This window comes from Podarcis bocagei (genome assembly GCF_964188305.1).
Source record: "Podarcis bocagei genome assembly, chromosome: 12".
NCBI classification, from domain to species: domain Eukaryota; kingdom Metazoa; phylum Chordata; class Lepidosauria; order Squamata; family Lacertidae; genus Podarcis; species Podarcis bocagei.
Genome location: NC_138137.1, coordinates 40150719 through 40178528, shown reverse-complemented (window position 1 = coordinate 40178528; position 27810 = coordinate 40150719). Strand labels below are relative to the sequence as shown.

Genomic DNA, 27810 nt, shown 5'->3' with positions numbered 1-27810 from the left:
ACAATTCCCAGCTCAAACATAACAAGCAACCACAGCTGGTTGAAAACAGAAGTAAAAGATCCTTGTGATGCGAGTCTGAGGAACACAAGAATGTTATGTACACATAACAAAAAACTGCAGTTTAGCATTATGTGTGAACTGAGCTATTCTGTACAAGCCATCTACTAATTCGGTCTAAATAAATGTTAAATAGTTGAGGAAGTGGCAGTTTAACCTTCATAGTAACAACATTGTAGAATCTCCACAAATGTGCCAGTCAGCAAATGTTGCTGAAACCACACTCTGAAACTGAACTGTGTTTCAGCATATTTGTAAAATTCTGACCCCACAACAGTAAATCTATGCCAAATATATTCCTATTTGTAATCATCACAAAGCTTTTGAGATAGCCCTTAGTAGTGCCATGATCCCATGCTCTATGCTTATACGGTGGAACTCAGATAAGATTTATAACAGTTTATAGTTCAAAGGTAGAGATGTTTTAGCTACAGGAAACCAATTAGCATTACATCTTGAATCCTACAAAAATGGAATTCTTTCGCAATGCAAGGAAGATTACGATAATACATCTCCCAGCTACGCCTAACATTATCATTATTTAATTAGCAATAACAAATATATCATTCTGCTTGGAAAACAATTTATTACCCAAAGCACCAATTACACAGTTTAAATGTATCATGCAGAATTGTGCTGGAGGGTTTGGTGGGGGGGGGGGAATCAGGTTCATATAATTAACTCTAGACTAATGCCACAATTGGCATAGAGAAATGTGCAGATGTTACCAAAATTTACTGCACTTTTAAATGTGGGAGCTGCATTCCGCAATTCTGATTACACAATGAGAACATGGGCATTTAAAGATAACAGTTATCCTGATGAAACTAAAAAGCAGTGTGTTTAAAGATCAATGGGGAAGAATCTTTTGCATGCTAATGCCACAATATTTACAAACACTCCTTCCAAATATATTTTGGCACGAACACAAAAGAGCTTGTGTTTGCCCAGTGGAACGTTTGACTTTTCCTTCCACCTTTGAACAACTGGCCCCTGTGCCAAAATTTCAAATAGCTTCTGAAACAGCCATTGCTTGCCAAAGCAGTTTTCCATGAAGTATGTGACTCAGTGGGAATTTAAAAAAGGGGGGGAACGACTCATTAGTCTCCTGGAAGTTTCACAAGTTTATGGATCCCAACTAATATGTCCCAAATATTCCAGTTGCCTATGCTGCCACTTTTTTAAAAAAATGAAGTCATTGTTCTCCCAATGCTACTCTCTACCGTGACCAATGTATCTGAAAACAGGATATGGACAGATCTGACACAGGATAGAGTTTCTATGGCAATATACGCTTCTGGCTGCCAGAAAATTGTGTGTGGAACCTTTGGCCCCCCCACATGATGCTGAATTACAGGTCCCATCATCCCTGAACACTGTCCATGCTTGCCAGGACTGGTTTATTCCATGACATCTGGAGGCCAAAGGTTCTACACACCTGGAGCAGGAGTGGGTAGAAATTTGGTTTTATCTGTATTTTAATATGAACCTATGTAAATTTTCACTTTCCCAAGTGACAAGCAAAAGGAAATGCTGCTATTGTTCGGAATGTGCACTTTTCCAAACGTTGAGCAGTTACTGTTCTTCCACCAAATTTCACGTACAGAAATGTGTGTGTAGATAAAAATGCACATATTAGCAAAAAAGCCATTACAATTAGGGGAAAAGAACACTTTGCAAAACTGTGTGTATCTGGGAAAATTGCAAAAAAATGTGTCTATATTAGGATAGTTTTTCACTAAAGACTTAAAGGGGGGAAGCAAACTGATGCAGAAATGAAGAGAACTGAACTTAAGATTGGAACAATGGAAATGAAATTGAGAGATTTGTCCATCCCTACCCCTGAAAAAAATGAATTTGGTTGTGTATGAAGTAGTCTATGCAGGGAGCACACAGAAATGCAAGTCCTATAAGGAGTGTGCCCCTGGCCCTATACAGGTTGACTGGACACTTGGATCAGCTGGGGAGGTCCTGAACGCTGTTCTGCTGATGGATGTTGCCCATTGTGTGGTGAAATGGGGTCATGACATGGTACCCAGATTGTGGAATCTCCCCCGCCCAAGGCATGGATAGATGGTCCCTACATTACTGGGCTTTGGGTGCCAGGTAAAAACTCACCTGTTAACTCAGACATTTGGATGCATCTGATTGTTCAAGGTATTTGTGTAAGTACCGATCAATGCAAACTTATAAATGTGTGACCGTTTTCCTTCTAATACTTTGTGAGCTGTTGTATTGCTCTTAGTTTATTTCTATTGTGTCGCTGTTTGGTCACAGTAATGCTCTCATTTTAAAATATCATTTAAGGAATGATATTTAAGGAATGGGTGAATCTTAAATAACATAAAATATGCTTCGATGCTTCTAGCATCTCTTTTCCATTTACCCACCCACAAACCCACCTTACAAGCTAGCACATGAACAACGCAAAGGTGCTGTGTGTGTGTGTGTGTGTGTGTGTGTGTGTGTGTTGGCTCTGCAGTCAGAAAATTCAGGAAAGCAGCAGGTCACTTTATATGAACCACCATTCGAAGCATGCCACACAAATGTCGCCATCAAGAGATGGGAAGCTTGCAGAAGCATAGCCAAGCTTTGCTTCCGATGCAATTAATCATAGCTGCAACCTTTGGGTAACAATACAAACTGCAAGGCAGGAAATGAAAGTTTCCTCTTGTCTCTTGCAAAAAGAAAAAAGAAAAAAGGATGACCTTATGAAGAAAAGTGCATGTAAAAGCAAGAGAGGCGTCAGGCAGGCAAGCTGCCAGAATGGGGAAGATACACTTTGCAGCGAGAAACAACAGAATCATTCCAACCTCTCATGGTGTAAGCTTCTGCTAATGCAAGGGTAGCTAACGCAGTGCTCTACAGATGTTGCCACAACTCCCGCCATCCTTGTACATTGGCCATGCTGGTTGGGTACCCTGTACCTTTAATAGTTGCATAGCTGTAGGGCTCCTGTACCTTTAACAGTGCTCAGTATTATGATCCAATTGCCAAATGAGAAAACGGGGTGTATCTGCTGAAACTCCCTGTATTCTTTTCAGTCTGGTCATTCTGTTTGGACTCCCCAGGGCATGATGATTGCCTGCATTACACCTTGAAGCCAGATCTCCAATCCCAGGTCAATGTTTAAGCGGTCCTGTCTTTTAAAGCACCTTTTGGCAGCACTCCAAGCACTGGCCTGAAAAGGATGCTGATAGGGAAGAAAACAGTGCTGATTCTGGGCAGAGATAAGTGAATAGATGGGGAGGAGAATGGGACATAGCCATGGCAGAAGCTCCTCCTCCTTGAGAGCTTCTGAGGCTTTCAGAAGGCAGAGAGAGGTTAGGGCCGGGGAGGAAATTTGTTGCCTCTTGCTTTTTAATGAGAAGCTCTCTGATGTACACTTCTTGAACCAAAGTGAACCCGAAATTCACCTTTACTGAGTGAACGACTTGGGGCCATGGACTGTGGGGAAGGAATTTGCTTCAGTTAGCATTCAAAGCTGAATCTTATCAAATTCACACTTTCTGTAACAATATGAGAACCAAACAGCAGCTTGAAAATCACACTTTTCTGATTTTTGTAATGCAGCTCTCCAGTCAATTAATGTGCACAAAAATGCATATATTAGTTTAAAATCAAAAAATGCATTATGTTTGGGGTAATTGCAAGCAAAAGTGTGCACTTTAGTCAAAACGCCATAAAAATGTGTATATTGGGAGAAATTCAACCTGAACTGTTGATGAATTATCATGAGTGGGGGTTTTTTTTGGGGGGGGGATGCAAATTGTTCAGGATATGTGGAGAACTGAATTGAAGATAGGGGAGAAAATGAGAGAACCAAAACTGAGAGATTTGCCCATCCTACACTTCACGAAGTCTTGTCCTCTGGAATCTTTGCAAATATATAAATTTAAAAGATTAATTGTCTTAGATATCCGCATAAATGCTTGTTTAGGATACCAGAGGACTGCTACAACAACATATTTATTGGAACAGGGTGTGAAATTCAGTAGCTAAGCAAATTATATTACATTAGCTCTGGCCTGGCTGAGATTCTTCCTGCCTGGTCAGGCAGATAAGCATTTTGGCTTCCAATATGAAGTTGAACATTAAACTGTAATTAAATTGGCATAAATGGATGTATTTAACATCTCTCTCCTTCCCCACAATTTCTACTTCAGCTGTTTGTGTTCTGTCATGGAAAGCCCAACTCCTTCTTACACCAGTATGCACAAACACACTCTTAAAAACACCATCCTAGAATCTCTTGCTGGGCATTTCTACAGTAAGGAACACAATTAAATGTTCAGTTTGAGCACAGATTTGGAAGACATATTAGTCTAAGGAGGAGGAAATAGCTCATGGGACATACAAAATGTGTGAATCATAAATGTTGGTTCCTTTATAAATCATCAACAACATGCACATTTTTAAAAAATGCATCGTGTAAGCTACGGCTTTTATCTCTATTACAATCTTATTATTATTTTATGGCTATTATTTATTCAATTTATTACCAGCCCTTCACAATCTGCTCCCACAGTGGGTTACAGAAATATAAAATTGAGTATTAAGAACAGTTGAAAGCAAATTACAGTCAAAGGATAAAGGTGGGTCCTGAAGACATATATCGCAGCAGTTGCAGCCCAGGGGAAAGATGTGTGTCTTCAGCATTCAACAAAAATGAAATAATAAAGGTGCCATTTAACATGCACACCAAATATCACAGCTGTTCTCCAGAGCTGCCTTTCCAAATGACTTTATATTTCAGCTTGGCTTTTTAAAGCAGTTTGGTTTTCTGCCACTCGCAGAGATTGCGTCAATCTAATTATGCAGTTCACCAGTTTATTGATTAACTGGCCAAACTGAAATTCAGCATGGCAGAATGGCAACGCAAACTGCCCATTATCACTCCTTCCCTTTCTGCCATTCCTAGATACATTCTTTGGATATTTAAACTGAAATTGACGTATCTGTAGGTTCCTTTGAGACTTTTTTCTTTTTTTGTAGAAAGTGATGAATGACTGCAATCAGTAGCACCCTTCTTACTCATAATAATTTGCAGTGCAATTTTGCAGATCCTAAGCGTGTGCATTATTTAGTTATTTTATTCATTTAACAATATTTTGCATATCGCACAACTGTAAAGAAATCCTCCAAGTGGTTTGCAAAGGTGTCAACACACAGAAAGGGGGTGTGGGGAGGAGAAAGGTGAAACCCAACCCTTTCCGCCGTGTTACATCACTGCGTTTAAGATGCCTGCAATTGCTGCATGTTTAGAGTTTGGAGGTTTGCCGTTGCTTTTCATTTCAAAATTCGTGCAGCCTTATAGGCATTGTTATACCCCAGAGGACCACCTTCTCTCCATCAACAGGCTGCCTCCAAAAGATGTCTCTCTGCTTAAGGAAGGAATGTAGGAGGCTGCCTTATAAGAAGTCAGATCGTTGGTCCATCTAGCTCAGTATTGTTTATACTGACCGGAAGAAGCTCTCCAGAGTTTCAGGCAGGGGACAGTCCTAGCCTTCCTGTGAGATGCCCAGGATTGAACATGGAACCTTCTGAGGGCGAGGCAGATGCTCTACCACTGAGCCACAGCCCTTCCCTCAATTATTCAGTGGGGCTCCTTCCCTCATCTCCTGACTGAAGCCTTTGCTGGATCGAAGAGCCTTCTGTCAGCAAGGGATGCTGACATGAGATGCAATCAAATAAGAACACCACCTGCTAACTCTAGACCCACCATCCTGCAGGAACAATCCTGATGACCTTCTTCCCCTCAGTGGATTGTTGCAAAAGTTGGAAGGATAACCCAGGCCGCAACTGGACTCAGGCATGCCCCAGTGGTGGTAGGGAACAGAACTCAGCTGGATCCTGCTAATTAATCAGAGATGCATTTTCAGTTGACTCTCAAGCCAGTAATTGGATAATTGCACCAATTAATTGATTAATGCTTTTGGCTCTACTACTAAGCCACTGGAGCAAACCCTAAATTTACATGGCAATTACAGAACATATGTAATGTTTGCAAAACATGCTGAGCGGGGAGAGGCTGGAACTGCAGAGTTACAACTCAGGTCACCTTTCTCCCAGTCAGTTGACCCCAATGACAGATTGCACTGCTAATTAAATCTAACACATAGCCTGCCTAGAGAGCTCGTTTCTGAATTGCTAGCTGAAACTTTTCAGTAGTTTTCTGTTTGAAATCTGACTTCAAGCCTTTTTGCAGCTATTAACTGAGCCACAGGTCTGGAAAACTGGTTCTTTGCTCCATTCCACTGCTTGAGCTGACATCTGGAAGCCAATAGACCATAGGTTGTTGTTTTTTTAAAATAAAAAATTGCAAATTATTGTATACTCAGTGTCAGGGACTGGCTGGACACTGAGGAGTGAGCACTAGGAAAAGGGGGGTTGGGAGAAGCGATCTGGGAGAGCCTGGAAAAGCCAGGAGATGAGAGACAAAGGCAGGAGAAACTGTAGGATTGGAGAGTGAAGAACAAGTACGAGAGGAATTTGTTTTAATTTGTTGAACAGCTTCTATGGATGTAGCACTGTTATCGTTTGCAGTGTATTCCTTTTGTAACTGATATATTTAAATTGTCAGGTTGTGATGTGATTTTATTATTACGCTTTTTATAAGGAAAGGTGTGTTATAAATGTCTTAAACAAGCAAAATAATGACCAAAGCAAAACAGCAGTAGCAAAAGCAACTTACCAATAGCCATCATATAATCCCACCGGTCTATCAGGCACATGCTGAAGATCAGATGATCTGAGGTTTGTCCTTGGCCAACGAGAGAAATGTTTCGCTCCAGGTTTTGGCAGACGGCAGCAGTCCAGCCTATTAGGAACCAAAGCACCACCAGGAATATCACAGCCAGCATCTTCATCACGCGCCCGCCTGTCATGTATGGCATTCGGTGAACAGTCCGTGACAGGAACACTTTCAAAACCCTGCGCAATCAAATAGACACAACGTCACAATACAGTTGCCGGTTCAAATTCAAGGTGCTTGCAGTAATTCACAAGGCGCTTGACAACTTGGGTCCAGAACAGCTTAAGGATCACCCGATTCCTTATACCCCTGCCCGATCACTGAGATCTTCATCTGCCGTACCATCAAGCTATGTTGGACTCCAGAGCTTTGATAAACTCCATGCTCATCACCCTGGCAAGGTCAATAGTTTGGGACAATGGGAGCTGTGATCCATTAATCTCTGGAGGGCCACAGATTAGCCACACAGCTTCCTTCAAAACATTTTCTTCTTATTATTTTTACAAATATCGCAATAATATTTTTAAATTTATACCCCACCCATGTGGCTGCGGTGCCCCAGCCACTCTGGGTGGCCTCCAACGCATATAAAAACATAAGAAAACATCAAACATTAATAGTAACAATCTGATCCAATATTTTAAAAGTCACAATAACTTTAAAATAAACGATTTGTATCAAATAAAGCCATTTTGAATAATCCATTAAAATCTAATAGTAATCAGTAAAATTAAAGGCCAGCAAACAATAAATTTAAAAGTTTAAAATTAAACGCCAGCAAACAGATAAATTACAATAAATAAATACTAATCTATAATCAGTTAAAAAATAACAGCAGCTCATGATACATAAAATACCACAAAACATACAAAACCATGTAAAAGGATCAAATTGAGAAACAAGGACATACAACTTATAAAATGATTTTTTAAAAATTGCCCTGAACTCCTCTCTTCCCAGCTGCTTCTGCTGGCAAAAATGTGCACCGAGGCAAGCACAATGAAATCAAGGCATCCAAAGAAATGTATTTCAAACCACCATTCTAGTGAACTGGCTCTTTAAATTAAAGTGCCTTCCCTGCTTCTCAGTACTTAAGAGGGCTAGGGCTGGCTCTACCATTAGTCAGGGTGAGGTGAACGCTTCAGGCGGTAGATTCTGAGGGTCAGGGGGAGAACAGAACTCTGTGTGCCCGCTCCATACTCCCTAAGCTAGTCTGCAGCCCTCAAGTGTAGTGGAAGACACTGTCTATTTGCCAGTGATGAACAGTCAACTACTGGTTTTTGGGACATGGGTTTGGGGTGTGCGTGAACCGTTTTGTCTGTTGCCTCGGGCAGCAAAATGTCTTGGATCTGCCCTGTCAATAGCACATAAATGTGTGTTTGGGGAAGAGCAGAGCGCTGCATGATTGGTAAAACCCCCAGTTACCCCACCATAGCACTGAATTATTGCTGCTGCCTATCAGCTACATGCACCAGAGAAAACAAACATACCATAAAAGCCAAGGGCATCTTTACAGAATTCTGTATCTAGAAAGTGTGCAGTATGTAAGGAAGGATCAACTAAATATCAGTTACACCAATTATTTTTAGAACAACCTGGGTGTCCTGTTTCTTACCCATGTCATCAACAAAAGAGCCTGGGAGAATTGAGATAAAAATCTAGCAAACCGCTGATCCGGAAGAAAAGTCACACCTACTATTTACAACAATGTAAATTATTCACTCCCACAAATTTCCCCCCTCCCCCCGCCGCAATACATTCTGCATTTTGGATCTTTCTTCTGGCTTTTGGATGTTGTCATCATCGCTACCCCATTATATAACCTTGACCTCACTGCTCACTTGTTTCTATGGTGGGCAGGAGGTAAGCCCCACCCCAACCTATCTGGGAAGCTAGGCAGGGCTGGGTCTGACTGGTACCTGGATAAGCAGACAGACGGTGAAGTCTGAGTGCTGCAAGCAAGGCTTGATGCCCTTTCCTCCCTCCCAGCCAAGTGGTGGGGCAGGAAAAAGAAACTGGCAGGAGAGTAAGGCTTTGAATGGCTCCTAGCCCCAATGGCTGTCATAACTATAACTTTAAGAACTGGTACCTGACCTTGCTTTCCCCCTCTTCTCTCCCCATCACTTTTTCTTTGAGTGCCACATCTTTTAGATTCTCTCCTTCTTTCAGTCTTAAATTCAGCTCTCCACATTTCCACATCAGTTTGCAATTTTTTATTTTTAAAAAAGTAAGAATGAAAATTCACCAGCATTTCAGTGCAAATTTCTCCAAATATATACTTTTTTGTGCAATCTTGCCCAGCAGGAACAATTTTGCAAAGCAAAATCTTCCCTAACACCCTTTTTTCTATGTTATTTACACACACACAATGTGCACATTTTAAGATATGTGGTTTTTCCCACACATTACTTGACTAGAGAACTTCTTTGCAAAATTCGGAGAAGTTCAAAGGATGGTTGTATTTTGGTTCGCACCTCGTTTTGGAAAGTGCGGATTGGGTACGTTCACCTTTAGATGGGAACTAAGTCATATTTCTCCCCCATCCCTAGAAAGGGCCGTGGCAGCTTAGCAGTGCATTCCCTTCTCCTCCCTGTTATTTGTCTCCCTTCCCAGTGGGGCTTGTTCGCGTGCTGTTTAGCTGTGCTTGGCAGTCTGAAGGAGGAGAGAGAGAAAGATGGCTCAGGAAAGAGGGGAACAGATTGGCCAGGGCAGTGTTTTCCCTTCTCCTCCTCCTCCTTTTCTGCTGTTACTTGGCTTCCTAACAGGCTGTGCTCACACACTGCTCTGACTGGAGGGCCTTGGCTTGCAGTCAGACAGAAAATGATGAACTGCACCAGCCTGAACTTTGGGCGAGTCAAGGAAAGAGCAGAGGAGTTGGAAATTACACAGCCCAAATCAATCTGCTCCCTTGCCCAGCTAGGCCCAAAAATCTCCAGTGCCAACAGCAAGGTTTATTTTATTTATTTATTTTATTTATATGTGATTGTTGTCATCCATGCGACGGTCACCTCCAGACTGGATTATTGTAACTCGCTCTACGTGGGGCTGCCCTTGAGACTGACCCAGAAACTCCAGTGGGTGCAGAATGCTGCAGCGGGACTCCTTACGGGGTCCTCACTGCGAGATCACATTCACCCGGTGCTATACCAGCTGCACTGGCTCCCGGTGGAGTACAGGATCAGGTTTAAGGTGCTGGTTTTAACCTTTAAAGCCCTGTACGGCCTAGGACTCTCGTACCTACGGGACCGCCTCTCCTGGTATGTCCCACAGAGGAACTTACGATCTTCAAACAAAAACATTTTGGAAGTCCCAGGCCACAGAGAGGTTAGGCTGGCCTCAACCAGAGCCAGGGCTTTTTTGGTTGTGGCTCCGATCTGGTGGAATGCTCTGCCACAAGAGATTAGAGCCCTGCAGGACTTGACATCTTTCCGCAGGGCCTGCAAGACAGAGCTATTCTGCCAAGCCTTTGGTCAGGGCACAGCCTTACTCCCTCCTTCACAGAACTCTTCACAGAACTCTACCCAATGGTTGCCATCAATTTGATTTGAAGTAATTTTTTTAATGAAATGATTTTAAAATGTTGTCTTATTTTATTGTTGTTAGCCGCCCTGAGCCCAGCTTCAGCTGGGGAGGGCGGGATATAAATAAAAATTTATTATTGTTGTTGTTGTTGTTGTTGTTGTTGTTGTTGTTGGCATCCGACTGCCTTGAGAGAGTTCACTTCCGGAGAATGAAGTCAAACTGCTGTGTTAGCAGCACCAAAGTGACCTCTCTAGGCAGTGTGTATGGAGGTCCTTGGGTCCAAGGGAAAGCAATATGCTTGGCACCAGCAGGACTGCTGGAGCTGCTGGAAGAAGGAGTACAAGGACTCTACTCTGGATTTGTATAGGGTTTACTGCTTTGCCTTTTCTTTTCCCAGTGGAAGTTTAGGATCAGAGTTTTCCTTCTCTTGAAGGGCTGCCTTTCCAGGTTGATGAGCCTCACTTCCCTCTATAGCATGTGCAGAAACCCCCTTCTTGATCACTAGACCCACACTTGGTCTCGTCTGCTCAATTCGCTGGAGTCTGTACAGTGGTACCTCTGGTTGCAAACGGGATCCGTTTCGGAGGCCCATTCACAACATGAAAAGCCCGCAACCTGAAGCGCCGGTGCACGGTGTGATTTGGCACTTGTGCAAATACACAAAGCGCAATTGGCGAAACCCGGAAGTAACCCTATCCGGTACTTCTGGGTCGCCGCGGGACGCAACCTGAAAAGAGACAACACGAAGCAAACGTAACGTGAGGTATGACTGTATTTCAATGCAGGGGGAGTCCCCAACTCAACGAGGGTTTGAGACCCATCGGCTACCCCCACCTGGTTGAGCTGGCCAGTCGAAGCTGATCCCCAGGGTGTGGCCACGGTTGCATGCTGGCATCTCCTGGGAGCCACAGGTGAGAGATGAATGAAGGGTCCCCACCAAAGGTAGACAAACTAAACCAGAAGGAGCACGATGTGCCCCCTTGCTAGAGGTACTGCCCCTCCCCACCCCACCTTCTTCTCCAAGAAGCTCAAGGTGTCGTATCTGGTCCCTACCCTGCCTTATTTAATTACCACAACAACCATGAGGGGTAGGTTAGGCTGAGAGGCAGTGACTGGCCCAAGTATTTCTAAACTGCTTAATTAAAAAAAAAACTCTTAGCAGTATAGATACAAAAAACACAACATAAAATAGTACAATAAAACAGAAACAAAAGAACAGTGAAATAGTATTATAAAAACAGAAAACAGAATTACAAAGAAGGAAATTCAGCAATAGCGAGGTTCCAGCTTATGGGTCAGGGCAAAAATATATGTCTTTGCAATATGGCTGAAGCTACTGATGGATGATATTGGGACGCAGGTGGCGCTGTGGTCTAAACCACTGAGCCTAGGGCTTGAAGGTCGGTGGTTCAAATCCCCGCGATGGGGTGAGCTCCCATTACTCGGTCCCAGCTCCTGCCAACCTAGCAGTTCTAAAGCACGTCAAAGTGCAAATACAGTGGTGCCTCGCAAGACGAAATTAATTCGTTCTGCGAGTTTTTTCGCCTTGCAAATTTTTCGTCTTGCAAAGCACCCTGCACCCTGGGTATTAACGGTTTTAAGAAAAAGGAAACAAACTTGCAAGACGTTTTCGTCTTGCGAAGCAAGCCCATAGGGAAATTCGTCTTGCGAAGCAACTCAAAAAACGAAAAACTCTTTCGTCTTGCGAGGCATTCGTCTTACGAGGTACCACTGTAGATAAATAGGTACTGCTCCGGCAGGAAAGTAAACAGCGTTTCCGTGCGCTGCTCTGGTTTCGCCAGAAGCAGCTTAGTCATACTGGCCACATGACCCGGAAAAACTGTCTGCAGACAAATGCCGGCTCCCTTGGCCAGTAAAGCAAGATGAGCACCGCAACCCCAGAGTCATTCGCGACTGGACTTAACTGTCAGGGGTCCATTACCTTTACCTTACTGATGGATGATGCATTGCAGGTGGCAGGATAAGAACCTAAGAAGGTGGCTAAATTTGTGGCCCTACAATGCCCACCAGCTCCAGCCAGCATGACCAATGGTCAGAGATGACAGGGGTTGTAGCTCAGCAACATCTGGAGGAAAACTGGTTAGTCCCCATGCTTTAGGTGTATGCCTCTTTTCTACCACCTGATTGTGAACCTGTCTGCCTGTCCGCCCAGGGTTTTTTAAGAGAGCTGGATAGACTTGCTAAGTGTCATTTGCTTTCCATAGTCCCAAGTGTGCTCCAAGACCAGCTGACGCTGATTTGCAACCCATCTATACAGCAGATGGGGCTGACGGGAGAGCCAGCCAGAATTTTTATTCTTTGCCAGATTAGGTAACGTCCCTTGCTTTGTATAAATGTGCTGGACAGGAAGCCAAAGCTCTCACGCATATGTGCCCTGAGGGATCTATAGAACAACTGTTTTCTTGGCTAGGAAAAACAAAGTCTCAGGAACCAAAGTGACAATGAAATGATGCCAAAAAGAATGATTATTTGAAGCTGAACAACTATGCATGTAAGCAAATGTGGGTATATGTGCATCAAATGCAAAACTACAAATTACAGTTATAAACTCTGCAAGCTATAGCAGCTATACAAAAAACAAAGAAGTCTTCCAGACAATACAAATAATAACTGATGATATCTCCAGGATTAGATCTAGCTTCATGCTTCATCAGAATCAAATGGAAGAATTATTTGGGGGAGGGGGCAGCCATTAATCCCTGCCACCCATCAATTATTCAACATACACTATCTGAATTGTTTGCAAAACAACATTATAAGGCTTATTAGGTGGATACGGAGGTGCTGCTGTTGCTAAGGGCACTTGGCATCTTCCCTGCTGCGGAGATTCACTCACTTCCAACAGGAGCATCTTACAGCAATAAACGTAGGTCCAGGAACACAGTAAATGATGCACTGTGCCTTTAACAGTTGTGTGTCTGGCACAAATTAAACAGGGTAAGCCTTTTCTAGTATGGAAACACTATCATAGGGAAAGCTTCACCTGTGGACATTCTGTCTGTCAGACATCTTATTACTTGTGCGTGGCCCCTTATTTGCTTTCGGGCCCCATACTTTAGCACCGCAGCTTGTAACATTAAGAATGCTGATTTATTTTATTTTTATATTTGCTGAGGACAAACTTCTTAACAAACTAAAAGCATCATTTGGAGGAACTTGAACTTAACTAGTTCATTCTGTAAAAGGACGTACTGAAATTAGTTCCATTTTGGACAGGATAAACTAGAACTAAAACAAGTTGCTTTTAAAAATGGCTTGTCAGGCACTACCTGTGGCCCCCAGAAAGTTGTCTAATGAGCAATGTGGCCCTTGGGATGTTGAGGGGCTGTGACAACTCCAGAGCTGAACTCAGCAGGGCCTTCAAAGCATTCGCAGACAAAGTCCACCTGGACAGGAGCTTGTGCAGGTCACATCTTGTGGGATGCCGTCAAAGTGTACATCCAAATATTAATACACCCTACATTACAGATGGGTCACTGTCTTTGTCACAGTGTTCTTCTTAAACAATTATAAAATCCTTCATATTGTACTGGTGCTGGGGCAAGCTAATTATTTGCTTCTAAAAAGCACTGAGAGATCACTATCTCACCCATCAGCCATTTGCCTACTTTTTCCCTTATCAAAGTTTTCCAGAACAAGGAGTACAAAAGATTTCAAGGTCAATATTTATCAGGAAGCTTACACATGAAAATAGATCTGAGTCATGGTCTCTAGTAATCCTCTCCTGCACAATGCATTCAAAACTTCCTTTATAACCACCAGGTCCAAATTGGAGTCAACTGTTTCAGCTGAATTTGCACCTCTTATAGCAAAACCTTGTGGAACCAAGCAACCTGCCAGTTCTGACTAGGCTTGAGGGACCAAAGCTATTAGATGTGGCACTGTTCAAAATTCAGGCAGTGCTTGCTCCCTAGATAACTTCTTTTGCTGTTTAAAAACCAACAGGAGTTTCACGACAAATTTCTTCACATGCAGGAAATATATTTTTATAGTGGCTCTCTTTTAAAAAACAAAAACACAGATATGTTTTAAAAATGTATCAGAGCCGAAAAATAAAATTCACCTTCTTAGCTGTGCATGTTTAGTCAGTAGTATAGCTGCGCATAGCGAAGGCTCCTAATAATCTCCAAAACTAATAAACGATTTAGAAAAATGGATTGTAAACCTTTTTGAACAAAGTGGGCACATCTTGAATTTTGAGGAAATGTTGTGGGCACCCGTCACAAAAGGCTGCTGAGGGGTACCATGCGCACAACACAAAATAAATTTAAAAATATTTCCTATTTTTGTTCTTATTGGCTGCCAATTTATTCACTTTTCCTGCTTTGATATGGAAGGGTTTTCTCTAGTAAATGAAAGCCATTGCTTCAAGAAAGTCCCCTCACCCCGGCCACTTGTTCCTTTCTGATTTAGTAGGCACTTTGAGAAGTCGTGCTGGAAGAATACTAACAGTGCCATTTAATATGACACTATGCAATTCTTCTAGTGGGTTTTCCAAGTAAATTAATTAGATAACAGCTACTTATTACTAAAGTCAAGGTTTTCTCCACAAAAAGACCAATGGGTTTTCATGAGCCTGGTGGAAAGTTGATTCTGAATATAACAACAACAAAGCTAACTTCTATGCATGTGCCGTTGCATGAAAAGTCTTGTGAGACATTTTGGAACACTGCAATCCTGTGGCACGTTTACACCGAAGCGTGTCCAAGTATGTTCAGTGAGACCTACTGCTGAGAAAGATTGGCAGCTAAAGGACTATTCCTACGGGATGGAGATGGAAATGACCCATCTCTTTCAAAAAGGCAAAAAACAAAGGTAAATTGATAGGAAAATAATGTGCACTGCCAACCTCTGAAAAGCTATGGCAGAAGGAAAGATTCTTTCTGCTCTGATTAAGCTCACTTTGGCAAGAGGCTCTGCAAGCAAAAAGGTACCCAGCTGTGGAGTGCTCCTGCGTGAGACCAGTCTTTACCTCTGCATATATTATCCATGCTATTGATTATTGTCACTTAAACAGATCAATTAACTTCAAGCTCTAGTGGAGATGAGTTCCTTTAATTATACTCTGTGCTTCAAATAGAAGGGCATATCCTTTTTCTAGTGGAAAAGGGAGATTTACAATTTCCCGAATACTACCCTCGTTCACCTTTTTTATTTCAAAGGGAGGGGATTCATTTGAATAAGGGTATATGTAAGTTTCTGAACTTAAGCAGGAATGATCAGATGCACAAATATAGGATTTTTTTAGGGGAGGGACAGACTTGACAGCAGTACAAGCAGAAAGGATCTAGGGGTCTTGGTAGACTGCAAGTTTTAATATAAGACAACAGTGTGATGCAGCAGCAAAAAAAAAGCTAATGCTATTCTAGGCTGTCAACAGAAGTACAATATCCTGATCAAGAGAAGTCATAGTTACACTTTATTCTTCCTTGGTTAGAGTACTGTGTTCAGTTCAGGGACCACAGTTTAAGAAGGATGTTGACAAGCTGGAACGTGTGCAGAGGAGGACACCCAAGATGACAAAAGGTCTGGAAACCAAGCCTTATGAGGAACGGTTGAGGAAACTGGGTATGTTTAGCGTGGAGAGGAGGGGACTGAGAGGTAACATGACAGGCCTCTTCAAATATCTAAAGCATGGGTAGGCAAACTAAGGTCTGGGGGTTGGATCCGGCCCAATCGCCTACTAAATCCAGCCCACGGACGGTCCGCAAATCAGCGTGTTTTTACATGAGTAGAATGTGTCCTTTTATTTAAAATGCATCTCTGGGTTATTTGTGGGGCTAGTGGCGGAGCTTCATGCTCCAGCACCAGGGGCAGGGCGTGCATCCTGGGGGTGGGACATGCTACCCGCAGGGGTGGGGTGCCCAGCACAGGGGGGGGCAGCCGCAATGGCACCCTGGGGGTCGTGCTGCCGAGGGCGGTGCGCTCCCCCCCCGCACTTCTCTTCTTCCGCCAGAGTGTGGGGTCTGCCTGGTGTTTTTACATGAGTAGAATGTGTGCTTTTCTTTAAAATGCGTCTCTGGCTTATTTGTGGGGCATAGGAATTCATTCATTCCCCCCCCCCAAAAAAATAGTCCGGCCCCCATAAGGTCTGAGGGACAGTGGACCGGCCCCCTTCTGAAAAAGTTTGCTGACCCCTGAAAAGGGCTGTCACATGGAACACGGAGCAAACTTGTTTTCTACTGCTTCCGAGGGCTAAGACCCAAACCACTGGATTCAAATTACAAGAAAGGAGATTCTGACTAAACATCAGGAAGAACGTTCTTTTCATGAACTTCCTTATCTTGCTGTGCAATCCTACACATATCTACTCAAAAGTAACTCCCTAGCATTTACATCTAAGTTTGTGGGTTTCAGGACTCCAGCCTCAGGAGCCAAGCCCATCAAAGAGATAACAAAAATACAACTTGCCTGTGTGTTCTTATGATCTGTAAACAAGTAAAACAATCAGCAGACTAGAAGTTATTGGCAGGGTACATGTTTTGCGTCAATGAAGCCCCCAGATTGTTCCTGAGACTCTCCAGGTTAAAAAATAGCAGGGTTGAGGAAAATCTCTCCTGAGAGATTAGACAGCTGCTGCAGCTTCCAGTCAGAATCAACAATCCTGAGCTAAATGGACAAGTGCTCTGAATTCCAAAGTAGATGTGACTGGCCTTTGGCTGTTCATCTCGAGTTTCGCATCCATTCTGGATCAAGGCCATGATGTGGGTGGAGGCAAGCCTTTAATCCTTTGATTCCACCATGATCTTGATCTGGACACACAAACACACACAGGGCAGGCGGGTGCTGCTGTTTGCCCCAAGGGGATCATTGTCATTAGCACTAATAGCAAACAGTGGCTGTGGTGGATCCTGGGACAAATAGGTGGTACAGGGGGCCCTGATGCAGATCAGGATTGCACCAGGGGAAAAGGGTTACGTTTCCTCTCCCCACATGCTATGGAATCAAGTTGCTCCCTTGCACAACCGCAATTTAACAATAGCAGCAACAAAAGAGGACGCACACGCGCACACACAAATCATGCAAAGTCTAATCAGGTCCTCAATGTCTGGCCCCAATCCAGCATTAAGCCACTTCATATGTCTGCCCAAAGCAGAGCTCTGTTGTCATTTCCCAGGCTCCCACAAAAAGCCTCCAAGCCTTCAGCTGCTGCTGCTTCTGTAGCATAACCAGTGACCTCAAGCTGTGCAGTGATACATCCCATTAACACTTCTGTAAACCGTTTAGTCTTGCTTTGAAGCCTGATGTAAGCCTGGCAGCTCTCTTTGCTTGGAATGCTACAAGTGATATAGCAGCAAAGATCATAGCATGGCAAGTATAGGCATTACTACCAAAGTAAATACAATTTGTGTAGTTCTGTTTTCAAATGCAGAAATGGAATGAAAGGGCAACAGTACAACTCCAAGCTGTGCACAAATAATCCACAGGGAAATGATGGGATATATATATATTTTTACACAGTGTGGTTTGGGCACAGGGTCAAGCTGCAGCTAAGGATGGATGAAGCTGCCAGTTTCAATACCTCTTGGTTTATCATTTCTCCAGTCTTAAATACAGTTTTCCCCATTCCCACTTCAGTTTGCAATTAAAAGAAGTATTCAGGAAAATCCGGACTGAAAGAGCATACTGAAATACTATCAAAATAAGACAGGGATACTGTGAGTTGCTCTTCTGTCCAGAAGTGTGGGATATATCCTGTTTTGGATAGGATTATTCTCCCCATGAAGAGGCAGGTGCCCAGCCTGGAGACACTGTTGGAGACAACACTGCCACTGAAGGCACAAGCGCTCTCGTTGGCACAAGGTGCCTTCTGCTAGCTTCAGTGGGTAGCTCAAAGATGGCAGCACATTCTGGACAGGGGTAGTCTGGCTTTGGCTGTCTATGCTCTAGTAACCTGTAGTTTGGACTACTACATAGGCGCCGACTCCATGGGGCTTGAGGGGGCCCGAGCCCCCTCAAAAATTTGTTTGGGGGGGCTCCGCCCCCCCAATAATCTCCGGCGCCCCTCCAGCAGAGCGCCATCGCCGCCCCTCCCCCAGCCCAAAATGCACAGGGTCGGGCTGCATGCCTCCTGCCCTCCCTCCCGAGCAAAAGCTCCAATCAATTTCCTTCGGAGCTGATTAATAGGCGCAGCACGCTCTCCCCTATTCGCTCACGAGGAGGCGGCGCCACTTTATTTGCATATTCATGAGCTTATTTATTATTCATGAGCTTTCCCGGGGCCCCCCAATATTTTTTATAAGTCCGCGTCCCTGGACTACTACAATGTGTTGTTGTAATAACATCAGAGGAGCCCTGCTGGATCTGCCTCAAGGACTGCCTCTTTCCATATGAACCTGAGGTCATCTTCTGAGTGTCACAGTCTGGTCTATGGGCGACTGAAGTTCTGGCTGAGGATGTCGGGACCAGAGGCAAGATGGCGGGGTGGGAGCAGGAATGAGAGTCCAGAAGCCAGGGATCTGAGGGTCAGGAAGCAGGGGGTCATGAAGTCAAGGGTCCAGGGGTCAAGAAGCAAGCAGTCAAGAAGCCGAGGTCCGAGGATCAGGAAGCAAGAAGCCAAACACAGCAAGGCAGGAAACATGTTGCTGTGGCAAAGAGCTGAAGGGAAATGCTGACCTTATACCCCTTCCGGGCTCTAGCCACCAGGTGCAGTGAGTTACCAAGCGGCCTCACCTGTGCGGCCATGCCTTGCCTCTCCTGAACAAACTTAGGAAGACCCCAGTCCTGCGAAGCCCTACTGGTCACAGGGCCTGGCTCCAGCACGCACACCTGACACTGAGGCCCTTCTTGGTGTGCCTCCTCCATGAGAGGAGAGTGGCAACACAAGAATGGGCCTGTTCTGAAGGCTCCCTGTTTGTAGAATACTCTCCCAGGAATGTTTGCCTGGCACCTTCATTATACACTTTTAGGTGCCAGACAAAAGCATTCCTCTTTAACCAGGCCTTTGGCTGATTGACATCCAGTGCCCTTTTAAAATGTTTGTGAGGGTATTGGGTTGGTTTTTCTTTTTCTTTTGATTGTGTATTTTGTGCTTTTATATTGCACTTTTATCTTGTGAACCACCCTGAGCCCTGCGGGTATAGGCGGTATACAAATTTAGTAAATAAAATAAATCTGGCCTATCTCCCATCCACTCCAGCATCATGTTCTCACAGTGGCCAACCAGATGTCTCTGCTAGAAGGACCTGAGTACAACAATATTTGCCCTACCTCTGATTCTCAGCCACTGGCTCTCAGGGGCATATGGCCGCCTACAGTGGAGAAAGAGCACAACCATTATGGCTGGTAGCCATTGACGGATATATTCTCCATGAATTTGCCCCTGCCTTAGAGGGCAAATTTTCCAGTTGTGGGGAGAGGGCTGTTACATCTCCCTGCAGCTGGAAGATTCAAAACCAAGGCTGCCATGGCAGCAGGCTGTCCCCATTCCACAACACAGAAAGGTAAGCGGTATTCCAAAAGCCCGTAGAAGAGGCCAGCTTTTGTGAAACATTCAAATGAGATCGACATGGTTATGCTCAAATGGGACCTTGACAGCATCATCATTATTATTATTTTTGCCTTATTAGGCAACCATTTCTAGATAAAGCTTTAATCTCCAATCACATCTTACCAGGTAATTTATTGACAGCAGCCAGGTGGATTAATGCAAAGTTGACTCCCAGTGGATTAGGCACTGTTACTGCTCCTGAAATTTCTACTTCACTGCAGAACGTACATTATTAAAGTATTTCCTCCAAGGGCAACTTTTCCAATAGTTTCGTCCAGTGTATAATTAAATATCTCTCATAAACACACACTCTTGCGGAGCAAATCAGTTCCTGCCCAAGATGGATCAAACTGCAGGTATAGGCAAACTCAGCCCTCCAGATGTTTTGGGACTACAACTCCCATCATCCCTGACCACATCCTGTTAAAATAAAAAAAAAAATCCTTCCTGTAGCACCTTAAAGACCAACTAAGTTAGTTCTTGGTATAAGCTTTCGTGTGCATGCACACTTCTTCAGATATCTGAAGAAGTGTGCATGCACACAAAAGCTTATACCAAGAACTAACTTAGTTGGTCTTTAAGGTGCTACAGGAAGGATTTTTTTTTTTTTACTATGGCAGACCAACACGGCTACCTATCTGTAACCACATCCTGTTAGCTAGGGATGATGGGAGTTGTAGTCCCAAAACATCTGGAGGGCCGAGTTTGCCTGTGTCTGGATCAAAGGATCCACGGTTACATCAAAAGCACTGCTGCTTGCAGCAGCCAGGTGAGGAGGGGGGGGCATTATTTTTCACACAGTTGTTTCTCCTGCACCATTCCAGGGCAGTACAAGGGAGAAACCCAAGGATTAGACCCCTACTCAAGAGATCTGAAGAGCTTTGGAACCTGTGGATATAAGACCTCCAGCATCCCCAGCCAATCCCAAAATGCCCCCTAAATGCTTTAAGAGTTTCTGCTGGTGGGAAAACTGGTGACAGCAAGCTAGAGTTTCTCTTAGGGCAGAGACCACCGCAGCCAAAGCACTCCCCTCCATCGGTAAAATTATGCTATTGGGTTCTAGACTACTGGGGAAATTAAGCATAGGCTTCCGAAGGCAGATGAAAACTTTGAAGAAGTCTGTTTTCCGTGCCCCCCAAAAATATAAAAATCACAGATCATCACTGCAATCTCCTCTGTACATGTGCACGCACACACGCAAAATGAAATTACACAGAAATTACACTTCACCCAGAAACAAAAATGATAACATATGTAGTACCTGTGCAGCTTGAGTGTAACAGTTCCGTAAACAGTAGTAAATCCCAAAAGGCGAACCCATCTTAGGAGAACACAGCGAAATGTGCTTGGCTCAAAGTACAAAATGATAACCTAGAAAACAAAACAAAAGACATACAGAAGATATGTAGCAACTTCAAGTGAATCACAGAAGCCCTTCCTGGTTCATAAACAGAACGAGGGTTGGACACTGGGAGGTGCACTTTTTCCAGTGTTCCTGAGTGATTTCTGAGTTTGCTGCTACTTTATCTTTCTGCGTTTGCTGCTTACTTATCTTTCGCAGCCTAAATTGAAGGAGTGTAAAGAGCAGTCTAGCCCATTCAGTTGCAGCTGACTATACGGTAATATTTAATGAAGAAATAAAAGCCCACTATTTATAACGTGAAATAAGCACCCATGCTGATGTGTAGATAATAGCAATAAACAAACTTGCTGCCAGAGTGGTTCAATTAAGTGGTATGTGCCTGCTTAACTAAAAATGAATGTTTTAATAAAGTGTCTTGAAGGAAAAGTTATAGCATAGCATTTCCCCTCCTTGATAATTTTTAATCATCGCTTTTTGGCTTTCAGGCTACACATCACTTTCCTTTCATTTCCCCTATGGTGCGTGATGCTGCGCTGTTAGTGAATTTGCCTCTGAATGGAACAATAAAGAACAAAAGCTCTTAGTACAAACAGTCTTACTTGGGATTTTTGATTTGCTTAGGCCGGAAGCTCTCCAGCAAGGTGGCGGAAAAGTCAGGACTCCTGCACCTTTCAAAGCTGCAGAGATGAATTTCAGCACGTGCAGCTTGTCATGCAATTACGCCTGCCAAAATCCCCTGTTCTGTACAACTGCAGAAGGTTCAGGAGTCCTGTCCTCTTTTTCACCTGGTCACTCTACTTCGCCAGGAGCACCCGAATCCAACCTTTGCAGCTTCTCAGATTTCTCAGATCTGACTGCTTAACCACAGCCAAGCACGACTCTCTTCCCTTTTGCTGGGGAAACCCTGCTGCAGCCATGAGTTAAGAGGCCCCACCATGGATCTGTATAGACCCAGCTAACAACTCTGTTAAGTTACCAATGTCTCAGCGGAGGCTGAATTCAGTAAGGAAGGGTTTGAGAGACAATGCAAGACAGAGCAATGCAAGACAGGCAAGGCAGAGGGAAAGCTTCTCAAGTTGTTGTTGGCATCTGTCTGTCTTGAGGGATAACAGAGCGTGCCTCCAGGGGTTAACTCAAACCAATGAGCTAGCAGAACCAAAGTGACCACGGGGCGCAAGCCGGAGCAGTATGTATGGAGGCCCTGGGCTGCCCAGATGACAAGACCCTCCCCCCTTGGCCTCACTGATGTCACCCAGAGGAAAGCAGAGCAATGTGTTTGGCACCAGCTTAGCTCCAGAAGGAGGCATAAAAGGCCATCTAACCATTTTAGGGTCTCCACTCCAGATTTGTGTAGGGTTTACTCCTCAAACAAGCCAATAATCTGGGCTGAAGGAACCAACCAACCAACCAACCCAGAACTCAGCTTGAATAAGTGTGTTGGATACAGCTCCCATCATCCCTGACCATTGCCCATGCTGGCTAGGAAAGACGGGACTTGGAGTACAGCAACACCTGGAGAACCACCACAGGTTCCCCACACCTGAGGTGTACTCACCTCTTCATACTCAAGAGTTGTACTTTTCTAACAAAGGTATTTCTCTTTTTTAAAAAATTAAAACCGGTGTCCATATTTTGATGGGCTAGCTCAGGCTTCCTCAAACTCGGCCCTCCAGATGATTTTGGCCTACAACTCCCATGATCCTTAGCTAGCAGGGCCAGTGGTCATGGATGATGGGAACTGTAGTATCAAAACATCTGGAGGGCTAAGTTTGAGGAAGCCTGGGCTAGCTATATTGGTCCTGACCAATAGCTCACTCTAGCAGTAGCTGTTTTATGGGCCAAAGTAGATTATACATTACAAGTATGATTGTATTATGTAAAAGTAAGAGTTAAAGATGTAGAGCAAGGTTTATTTGTTTTTTAGAATGCCAGACTAGGACCTGGGAGAGCAGGATTCAAATCCCCACTCAGCCATATAGCCTCCTGGGTGACTTTGGGGCAGACACTGCCTCTCTCAGCCCAACCCACCACACAGGGATAAAATGGGTCAAGGGAGAATTGTGAATGCCACACCTTGAGCTCTTTGAAGACAAGGTGGGATATAAATGTAAGCAGAATTTGTTTTCTGGGGGTTTTTATTGTGGGGGGATTGGAAAGTTGTCTATACAAGTGGATATAACAAGTATATAACATATGAAGAGGATAGATGAATGAACACAGCTACAATATGCCAAAAGGAGAATAACAACAAGCATTTCCAGTTTAGTTTCTCTACAACAGCCATAGGCAAACTCCGGCCCTTGAGATTTTTGAGACTACAATTCTCATCATTCCTGACCACTGGTCCTGCTAGCTAGGGATGATGGGAATTGTAGTTCCAAAACATCTGGAGGGCCAGAGTTTGCCTATGCCTGCTCTACAATAAGAGAGTTGGTTAACGTTAAGACATTTTCTGGTGTTCAAATAAGCTTCTAGTTACTTCAGATGTATAAAGTTAATTACAGGAGAATAAACTGTGGGAGGGGAGGGGAAATCAAAGTGTGCAACTCTAATTACTTTTCTAGCTGTTCTGTGGAGCAGGTATTAAAGGGAAACCGGTGTTCTTAAATGTCATCCCTCAGCTAATAAGTATCATAATAATTAATGGCTCTCTGAGCAAAGTTGCTTAAGGTCAGTTCTTTTAAATTCTAAATAAAGCCACTAAATGAAATTTTCAAAAGCATCCTGGTGACATGCCAAGTGGCATTCGCTTTAATTAGGGCCAACATGCTTTATGTTCTCTGCACACTCATCCTAAACAAGTGACGGGGAAGGAAGTCTCATAGACTTGGGATAGCTAAGCGCTGTGGGTTCTAGTCCCATGTTGGGCAAAAAGATTCCTGCATTGATGGAGGGCTGGACGGCCCTTGTGGCCCCTTCCAACTTTACAATTCTATGATTCTATTACTTCAGTAGCATTTCCTTCCCTGTGCTTGAACAGCAATGCACGCAATAAACTAGTTCCATTCAGGGATGGATGAATGCAATGAACATGTAAATTTGATGTCAATTTTAATCTGTACATTTAGCTTATAATGTATATTTTTAAAACTCGCTTTTATTCGTGTTTCGATTTAGTTTTTTATTGACACTTACAATGTATATTTTTTACATTCTTTGTAAAGCACTTGGAGGTTTTTGTTTACAATTAAGTGGTATGAGAATTTTGTTAAATGCAATGAAATGTGAACTGTTTTGTTTTATTAAAAGAAGTAATGCAGCCCTAGGAGATGAGTCCTGAAACCCTGGGGAGGGGTTATTGCACTAAAATGCTTATCCCTGGGGCTTTGGTTCACTTTTGGAAAGACCAGATAAGAAGCTTTATTGGCCGTGTGTGCATGCGGTATGCAAAATGGAGAGTCCCCATTCACGCATATATACAGCAGGGGTGGGGAACCTGTTGACCTTCCAGGTGTTGCTGGACTACAGCTCCTGATATCCCAGGTTATTTGCCATGCTGGATTGAGCCAATGGAAGCTGGAGTTGAACAACATCTGGAAGGCCACAGTTCCCACCCCAATATACTCATGTACAGCTTGCACACACATAGGCCACATCTGCACTATACATTCCAAGCAGCATCATAACACTGCAAACTGTCATGGCTCTGCCCCCCACCAAGTATATTTTGTTATGGGAGCTGAGAGTTGTTAAGGGACCCCATTCCTCTCACAGAGCTACCCCTTCCCAAGTGGTTTAACAAGGAATCCCTCTTCCAAACAAGCAGAGGGGTCCTCACTCCTGCCTTGCAGGAACAGTAATTGGGGGAGGAGGGAAGGGAGAAGGAAGTTTGCCCAGGGAGACTTCAATGATGAGAAGCATCCTAAGCCTCTTAGACTAGGAGCCAACGACCTCCACCCCCCAAGATCTCTCTGAAGGAAAGACAAGGCTTTGGGGGCTCTGAGAGAACTCCTGAGTTGGGTGCTCTCATCTAGGGGAGATTTCAGAACAAGAAGACATAACACAGGGCAATAGTGCACTCTGTTTCCAGTCATCTTAACAGAGCTATGGTATTAGGAGCGTGCAGGGGGTTACTTTTGGAATTTTGGTTTCTTTTCTTTTTTAAAAAAACAACAGCACAACAGACTTCACAGGGATGCATTGGGCACTAGAAGTGGTAGTTATTATGCAAACTGAAACAACTGTCAACAGACGGTTGGAGAGAAAAAGCATCAAAAGATAATAAAGGGGTGACAGAAACTAAATACAAGAAGCTTTTCATCTAGGCCTCATTATAGGCTTTATACACAAAGCTCCACAAGCTGGTGCATAAATCTTGGATGGCAAGATCAAATGTTTATTTCAATCAAGGAGACGAAAACAGAGTTATCTAACAGAAAAGTGTCGCCTCAGCATGTTTCCACATGAACAAACTCGAGAAGAACTATCCTTAGTTTTCCTTCTTCCCATACTTTTCCTAACATATATACTGTGAGTGGCCTGGGTCAAACGTAACACGAAACCATGGCTTAGTGTTATGTATGAACCCTGCACAGCAGTTTAACTATAGTTACAGCTTTGTCTACAGCCAACAAACCAAGATCTGAAGCCATGGTTTGTTGTTTGCTTACAAACCTTGATTTGTTTTAACTATTGCTTGGCATTACATGTGAATCCAGTACCTTCTCCTTAACCATGGTTACTCTGAAACCTTAGCCAAGACATTCCACAGACTACAAAGGCACGAGGCAAGAGATGTTGGAAAAAAGAAACCAAACTTTGTAGAAACCATGGTCTGCTTGATTACCGTGGAACCACTGATGGTTTACTCATGGTTTGTTAAACAAACGATGTGTCTTTATTCCTCTTCCTGTTTTTCTATGCCACTTTTCTCATCTCAGAAATGTAAGAGGCTAGAAATAGGCAAAGGTAGTTAGCATCTTTCCTTTACATGTTCTATAATGGCCATCTGTTCCCTAAGGTAGGTGTTCTAACCAAAACAAATCAGTGTCTTTCTTTTCTTGTATTGTTCCACAATGTACCCACGTACAACAAAAATAGCAGTATGTTTTCTGAAAAATCCAGTGTCTATATATGTTGCTTGATTCCGGATGGTGGGGGGGGGGGATTGAGTCAATTTCCCTGTTTTATAACAAATGCCAGAAGGGCAACAGATTATTTGGGTTTCCCTTCTATATACAAGACATATTGAAAGAACAGTAGACAGATTTTGTAGCTTAGTTTAGGCATCAATAGCTTTGTTTAAAGGGGAGGGGAGAGGGGGTGCACAAAGTCCGCAAGCTATTTTTCACAACCTGTTGGCTAATAAATAAGACTGGAAGCCACGGAAGCTCAGTATTTTCCTAAGTGTGCCCCTGTGTTTCTTTCCTTCGATACAGCTCTGCCGTGATCCAGCTCCTGTTTATGAGGTGCTGCTTGTCTACAATGGATCTGGGTACATCGTGTAACACCCTTAAGTTAAAAAGAAGAAAAGGAAATGGTTGTGGCGACTCCACAATTCTTCGGAGGATTGTGTAGGACAGGCTGTTGCAGTGTAAACTGCTACTGTGAGCAGCCCACGTCTAAGAGATTTCAGGAATGTATAAAGGGGAGGCAGTGGTGCCATGAGAGAAGGGCTTCGGACTCTACTTAGCAGGAAGGAGCTGCAGCAGATCCCAAACTTGGCAGGGCTATCTTATCATACTTTAAAGTGGGTGAAGTAAATACGCACTACCATCTAAAGCAGGAATGGGAAACCTGCGGCCTTCTAGATGCATTGGGCTGCAAATCCCATCTTCCCTGACCGTTGGGCTGATGGGAACTGGAGTCCAACTGGAGGATCACAGGTTCCTCAGTCCTGGTCTAAAGATCTCTGCCTAACCTCCAATGAGACCTTTTAAGTCCAGAGTCTCAAATTATCTAAGCGCACCTCTAAGATGAGGGCCCTTCAGGCAATGACCGTTCATGTGAGGACAGGGATGTGTGAAGATGCTCATCTGTGAAACATCGAAGGGAAGCACTGCATCTGGTGCTCAGCTCACAGCCTCGTCTTTTATACTCCTTAAGAACAAAACAGTGTAACTCACCGGGAAGTAAAGAAGCAGTGACCCAAACAGGATAGTCTCCAAGAGAACGAGACCAGATGCCTTAATGCTCTAGAAACAAAAACAAACGGGTACAAGAAATTAGACTGACACAGACATTGCATTATTCGTTTCACGTTATCTTTAAAACATTTATAGCAGAAACATTAAGAGGCTTGCAGATGAAATGTCATATTGGTGGGTTGTAATCAAGGTGAATAAATGTTACCGATTTTAGCACAAGACAGAGAAGACTGACCATCTAACAACCAGATTGGTAAATTAATTAACCCAAACACAGAATACTGGTGTTTAAACTGCTTTCAATACCTGTTAATATGTTTGCTTGTAAGCAGGTTCCCCTCATCAGGATTTACTTCCTAGCAAATAAGGTTGCAACATTAGCTCTATTGATATCAATATAATACAAGTCAGTGTAAACTGAAGCAGTCCATTTTAAATAGTTTATTACAGATGCTTGGAGTGTGCTCAGACAGGCATAATCACATCCATTTCTCCTATATGATTTAAACAGATGGCA

At 43.5% G+C, this 27810-nt stretch overlaps 1 protein-coding gene across 1 annotated transcript in view; it reads right to left on the bottom strand.

Annotated features, from left to right (window-relative positions):
* The window catches only part of GPR158 (G protein-coupled receptor 158), a 128748-nt gene that overhangs the window by 17382 nt on the left and 83556 nt on the right, over positions 1 to 27810 (bottom strand). Inside the window, exons 5-7 of the mRNA XM_081163148.1 lie at positions 27273 to 27341; positions 21106 to 21215; positions 6752 to 6990 (exon numbers count right to left, since the gene is read on the bottom strand). Of these exons, the coding sequence (XP_081019274.1) occupies positions 6752 to 6990; positions 21106 to 21215; positions 27273 to 27341 (418 nt within the window). The remainder of the gene's footprint in view (positions 1 to 6751; positions 6991 to 21105; positions 21216 to 27272; positions 27342 to 27810) is intronic.